This window comes from Cottoperca gobio, unplaced genomic scaffold, assembly GCF_900634415.1.
Source record: "Cottoperca gobio unplaced genomic scaffold, fCotGob3.1 fCotGob3_369arrow_ctg1, whole genome shotgun sequence".
Taxonomy (NCBI): Eukaryota; Metazoa; Chordata; class Actinopteri; order Perciformes; family Bovichtidae; genus Cottoperca; species Cottoperca gobio.
The window spans coordinates 54,615-61,365 of record NW_021166964.1 but is presented as its reverse complement, the minus strand read 5'-3'; the positions used below and the strand labels follow the sequence as shown (position 1 = coordinate 61,365).

The window sequence follows — 6,751 nt, the reverse complement described above, 5'->3', positions numbered from 1 at the left end:
CAGGGCTGCAAAGCTTCAGGGCTGCAAAGAGGCAGAGCTTCAGGGCTGCAGAACTGCAAAGCTGCAGAGCTTCAGAACTGCAAAGCTTCAGAACTGCAGAGCTTCAGAGCTGCAAAGCTTCAGGGCTGCAGAACTGCAAAGCTGCAGAGCTTCAGAACTGCAAAGCTTCAGAACTGCAGAGCTGCAAAGCTTCAGAGCTGCGTGTGAAGAGACGTGTTCAGCTGCTGTCGTATTAGCAGCGCTGGACATGTGAAGGTGACGACTTGTTCTTCTTGTACTCGCCGTTTGTCTGATTCTTCTGTTTCCAGATGAATCAGATCCGTCAGACAGAGAAATCCTTCATTTGAATAAAGTGAAATAAAGTTTATTGAAACACTTAGTTTGAAAGTGATGACGTCGTGATGGAGCTGCTGCAGATACAGGATCTGATCCGTGCTGAAACTGTTGTTTATTTCTTTAGATGAAAACATGTTGTGAAGTTTGGGTCAATGAATGTCAGTCCGAGGTTTGTCTTTAATGTTCTGTCACTTTATTAAGATGTAAAACAGAGAAAAAGCAGCAAATCTCCATATTTGATGCTGGAAACAGATTTTAAAGACATTTCTGCAGGAATGATGAACATGCTCTGAACATCTCATAGAGACACTGGAGCTGCATGAAGATCAATCAAAGTTACACGAGTCACAACAAACACCTAAATATGGATTTCTTATCAAAAATGGGTTTTAATGAGAGTTTGACTGAAAACATCGTTCAGCTGGAGGTCATGTGACGCGGCAGAGAAACGTCTCTGATTCTCTGCTTCTGTCCCCGAACACAACAGCAATCATTAACGACTCGTTTCCACTCGTCAGCGTGTCCTCGTGTTTCCTCGCCACGCCGTGGCCTCAGAAGTCATCGTCATCACATATATCCAGATACACGTCGAAGGCTTCTCGGTTGCAGTTTCCATCCGGGGTGAACACGTACTTATGGAAGGTCCCGTCCACACATATGGCTGCAGGACAGAAAACAGGTTAACATACACACACACACACACAACACACATCACACTCTCTCACACACACATCACACACATCACACATCAATACACAACAAAAACAACCACACACAAAAAACACACAAAACCACACACACACACAAACACACTAACACACACACAACACACACAACAACAACACCACACACACAAACACACACACACACAACACTACACACAACACACACAATAATACACACAACACAACACACACTCTCAACACATCAAAACAATATCACACACACACACACACACTAACACACACTCAACACCACAACACACTCTCAACACTTCACAACACACACACACACTCACACTCACACACACTCTCTCACACTCAACACTCACACTACAAAAACACACTAACACCTCTACACCACATCAAACACATAAACACATAACACAAACACACCACAAACACACCACGAACTCACACACCCCACACACACCCACACCCACTCACCCCCACACTACACGCACACACACAACACACACACACTCACACTCACACACACACTCACCACACACTTCACACACACCACCACACATCTCACACACACACCCTCACACGCACACTCACACACACCACTCACCCCCCACACACCCACACACACACTCACACCACCACACTCCCACACACACCACACACACTCACTCACACACACCACACCCACAACACACACACAATAACACTAAACACACACAACCATCACACACACTCACACCACACCACATCACACACCCACACACACTCACCCTCACACACCCCACTCACACCCCACACTCTCCACACACTCACCTCACACACCCACTCACACTCCCACACACTCCACACACACTCACACTCACACGCACACACACACTCACACACACTCACACACTCACAAACACACACTCTCACACTCACACACACACTCTCACACACACTCTCACACTCACACTCACACACACACACACACACACACACACACACACACTCACACACACGTGTTTCCTCACCGATGACAGAGTTGACGTTCTTGGACGTGTTCTTTCCAAAAGCGCAGATACAGGCGCACTCAGCCGGCACGGTGAAGCTGGCCAATGACCACTGGCTGTCCACATACTGACCAATCACAGGGCCCACCTTCCCAACACGCGCCAGCCTGAGCAACAAAGACACATTGAAACATGAACTGATGATGATGAAGTGCGTTTGGGGAACAGATGAGAAGCAGTCGGTCTTACGCAGAGCGGCGGTTGAGTTTGGTGTCTTTGAGTGCAAAGATGTGAACTGTGCCTTTATCACTGGAGGCGCACAGGAAGGACGAGTCGTGGCTGAAGTTGATGCTGGAAGGAAACAAAGAAGAACTTCAACACTTTCTCTTGTTTCTTTAGTTCTTGTCTTTCTCTCTGTCTGACATTTCCCTGGAAAAGATGTTTTTGCTGCGCCACAAACGAAACATTAGCTCTGTGATGAGCGCAGAGCATTTCCTGCAGCTGCTTCAAAATAAAAGCCTTTTCTTTATTAAGCAGAGTCACTGTTTACGTGTCTCAGTACTCGCTGTTCAAGTCTGAGTCGAACAATACGAGCCTGATGGACGTGTGTAGAGTTTAGCAGTCTGACAACAGATGCTGAGTTGCATTATGGGAAATGTAGGAACATCAGGTCAACATGTGAGCGGCAAATGATCTGTTACACACACACACACACACACACACACACACACACACGCACACACACACACACACGCACACGCACACGCACACGCACACGCACACACACGCACACACACACACACACACCAGTAGAGGGTGGCTGGGTCGGTTCCTCTGCGCAGCTCCACCAGCTTGTCTCTGGTGGTCGTGTCGAACAGGCGGATGAGCGTTCCTTTACGAGAGGCTGAAGCCGCCACGCTGCCGGGCTGGTTCAGAGCCACGCAGGCGATCTCACTCTGGTGGGCGTTGATGGTAAAAGGGGCAGACGATGTTCCAGGCTTGGTGTTGGACAAGTCCTGTAGAAAAACATACATATCAGTTCTTTACACTCCCGGGATTTGAAGGGTTTTCTTGAGAGATAAGTGTGTGTCACTCACAGCCAGCTGCAGGCTGCCACACTTATGACCTGGAAACACCAGCAGCTGTTTCTCCAGACTGGGACATAAATCACACAAACCTGGAAGAAAAAAACAAAAAAGGGTTAGGTTGATTAAAACATGTGGAACATGATGGAAGAGCAAAGATAAGAACTTCACCTTTGGGGTTATCTCTGGTGTCAAACTCAAACAGTTTGACGGGGTTGTCTGGGAAGCTGTATACATAGATCCTGTTCTTTAATACAATGATGATCCTGCAAAACAAACATCATTATTATATATTATTATATATATTACATCTGTATTATGCTTCAGTGATCCCTCCTGTATCTAATGTGTCACAGGGCCGCGCTGCAGGCGTCCGACAGTGAACTCACTTGTCGTGTCTCATGCGGACGGCCAGCACAGGTTTGGTGAAGGTGAACTCCAGAACCAGTTTGTCTTTGGGGTCTCGAGACTCCCGAGCGTCGTCCCACACCAGCACTGAAATGTATTACGGTATTAGATGTGTGTTCATCACGAGCGATAAAGCTTTCCGGCCGGATGCTTTTATTACTGGTTTAACGTCATGTTTGCACATTTGAGTTGAGAGCACTGAAAACAAGAATAAGATGGTGAACAGTTGCTGCTCTTTGCTCTTCAGCAGCTGATGCAGCATCACAACCCGGAATATTCTGTTTGTTTCTGCCACGAACCAGCCGGGAACTGTGGTTACATTTCATTCCCTGTGTCTCTTCCTCTCTACTGTCGCTGTCTGATAAGAGCAGAAAATGTCTTAAAAAGCTGGTAGAAGAAATATATATTTAAATATATATTTATTTAAATATATGTATATATATTTAAATATATGTATATTTAAATATATATTTATTTAAATATATGTATATATATTTAAATATATATTTATTTAAATATATGTATATATATATATATAAATATATATTTATTTAAATATATATATATATATATATATATATATATATAAATATATATATATATATAAATATATATAAATATATATAAATATATATTTATTTAAATATGTATTTAAATAATTTTAGCGCCTTGAGATTGCTTTTAGCTTTGAAAGGCGCATTATAAATACAATTTATTATTATTATTATTATATATTTAAATATATATTTGTATATATATATATATATATATATTTAAATACAAATATATATATATATATATATATATAAATATATATAATATTTTTAAATATATATAAATAAATATATATATATATATATATATATATATTTAAATATATATATTAGCTGCTGTAATATAATATTTATTTATATTTATTATAGTATTATAATACTATTTTTCTGTTTTATTTTGTCATTCTAATTTATGTTTGTGTGTTTCGGTGCTTGAATTGATTTGTGTTGTTTCTTCAAACAATGAACAATATTTTGTTCTAAAACATTTGTGATAAACTGAGTTCTCTGTGGAACCAGAATAAAACACATCGGAGCCACTCGTCTTCTGATCCGACCCAACAGAGTCGGATTGGCCATTAAAGATGGATACGTACATTTAAAGTTATCGGCAGCTGGAATCTTTCTGCCTCCCCATACTGGACATTAAGTTAAACCTTGGATGAATAGCACAGATGTATAAAGACGGGGACATCAGAACAAGACGGGGACATCGTGTTCTGTGTGAGAACGTGAACAGTCTGGGTGTTCTGCTTCAAGTGTTTATCATCCGTGTTTAGTTTTGCCGACAATAAAAAGAGTTTTACTGCGTAGTAACAAAGTCAGAATGTCACATCTGTGAGTGTTGAATGAAGATAGACTTTTAATAATACAAATAATAACGGAACAAGTGACTTGATGTAACGGACCTGATATTTCTGAGAACTTCGGGTTGACTCCTCCTCCAACTACGGCCAGCAGGTTGGATCGATGTAACATGGAGCACGAGGCCACGCTGCCGACCTGCTCATGGTCTGGAACACACACACACACACACACACACACACACACACACACACATTACTAAATCACAGACTTGTCCTTGAGATACACATCTCATTCAAACAGAACTTTATTAGCATGTACCACAAAGCAGTGAAGTCCACTCACCCAGGTGGCCTTTCTCCATCAGGGGCTCCACGTTATAAATCCGGACCCCCGTCTCCATAGCACAGCAGAAACAGCCTGAGATCAATGGAAGAAGCGATGATTTCAAATAAGACACGTCCCCCAGTGGTGGAATGTAACTAAGTGCATTTACTGTACTTATACTGCACTGTACTAATCTGAGGTGTCTTTACTGGAGTATTTGTTCTTCATGCAACTTTCTCCTTCAGCGCAGTGACAAACATCATCCTTTGTATTTCACTACAGCTTCAGTTGCTTTGCAAATTCACTTTGTTTGCATGCAAAACAAATGAGGAGCTTTTAAAATGTGATGTTTTGTTCATTAAACGAATACAGCTGAAACGATTGGTCTATTAATCAATTAGTAGATTGACGGAAAACTAACTTGACAATATTTTGATCATGTTTTGAGCTGAAATGTCAAACATTTCATAGTTCCAGCTTCACAGATGTGACGGTTTGCTGCTTTTCCTTTACACAATGTTAATGTAATCGTACAATGTTGAGGCTTGGACTCAAACATTGAGAAGGTGTCACTTTGGGTAATTGTGACGATTAGTTAATAGTTTAAAATGAGCTCCAGCTCAACAACTACACCAGTAAAATCCTGCTTTGACATTAATGCATGTGTAATAATAATAATCATATGTTATAATATAGATTAAAATAGTAACAGTCCACTTACATACTTTTACTGAAGTAATTATTTCAATGCAGGACTCCTGCTATGTTCACAGTGTGAGTAAATGCTGTGAACTCTACGGCTGATGCAGTATTCTCAGTTCCTACAGGCACACTTTAGCTTTATGTCACATGTTAGCAGCAGCTTACTCTGGTCCTGGTTGAACTGCAGGCTGTTGACTCCTCTCTGCTGAGCCATGGCTGCTAAACTCCCGTTACCGTGAAGTTACCGGTAAACTACAGCTTCAGGACGACCTGTGACAGAGAACAACAACACGACAGAACTACATTTCCCCCCTGAACGCCTCCAGCTGACAGTTGAGCAACACTGTTGTTACGTTAGCATATTAGCTAGCTAGCACACATTAGCATCAGATACAAGCGGATATAAACGCGACAGGTTTTCCGCTTTTACGTCGACATGTTGAAATATATGAACTCTTACCATGAACACGTAGACTCGAGACGACACGCAGCGGGTTTAAAGCAATACACGCGACAAACTGTCACACAACAACAACAACAGAGATGGAGCAGGACGGCGATTTGTTTTTGTTTTCCAACTGTGACGTATCCGACACGTGCTTCCGGTTTTGTTCCGCTTCCGGTTATCCAACAAATCTTTCTTAGATATTAATAATATCTAACAATAAACCCAATTTAACGCATTTATTTTACTATTTTATACATTCAGTTACTTTTTGTACTTGACTGAAAGATTATATATGTTTTTTATATAAATGAACATCCTTGTTTTTCTGTACGATGAGTGTCTGCAATGTTTCAATACTGATTGTGCATGTCTTATTTTCCTTTTCAGAGGGCAGTGATTTAGGGAT

At 41.4% G+C, this 6,751-nt stretch overlaps 1 protein-coding gene across 1 annotated transcript; it reads right to left on the bottom strand.

Moving 5' to 3' along the window:
• Positions 1-506: 506 nt before the first annotated feature.
• On the bottom strand, positions 507-6,502 carry wdr45 (WD repeat domain 45). The gene is made up of 11 exons (XM_029427740.1): positions 6,358-6,502; positions 6,063-6,167; positions 5,214-5,288; positions 4,973-5,077; positions 3,492-3,597; positions 3,274-3,368; positions 3,115-3,194; positions 2,825-3,033; positions 2,267-2,368; positions 2,039-2,184; positions 507-997 (listed from the first exon to the last, which is right to left on the bottom strand). Exons 2-11 carry the CDS (start codon positions 6,109-6,111, stop codon positions 888-890), a joined length of 1,077 nt encoding a protein of 358 aa, XP_029283600.1. The 5' UTR covers positions 6,112-6,167; positions 6,358-6,502; the 3' UTR covers positions 507-887.
• Positions 6,503-6,751: the final 249 nt, after the last annotated feature.

What these genes read in the sequence shown, in the direction of transcription:
- wdr45 (XM_029427740.1), bottom strand. Translation starts at nt 6,111, where the DNA reads ATGGCTCAGCAGAGAGGAGTCAACAGCCTGCAGTTCAACCAGGACCAG. An exon ending in GCAGTTCAACCAGGACCAGA is followed by an intron (nt 5,289 to 6,062) that starts GTAAGCTGCTGC and finishes CATTGATCTCAG; the next exon opens with GCTGTTTCTGCTGTGCTATG. An exon ending in GATGGAGAAAGGCCACCTGG is followed by an intron (nt 5,078 to 5,213) that starts GTGAGTGGACTT and finishes TGTGTGTTCCAG; the next exon opens with ACCATGAGCAGGTCGGCAGC.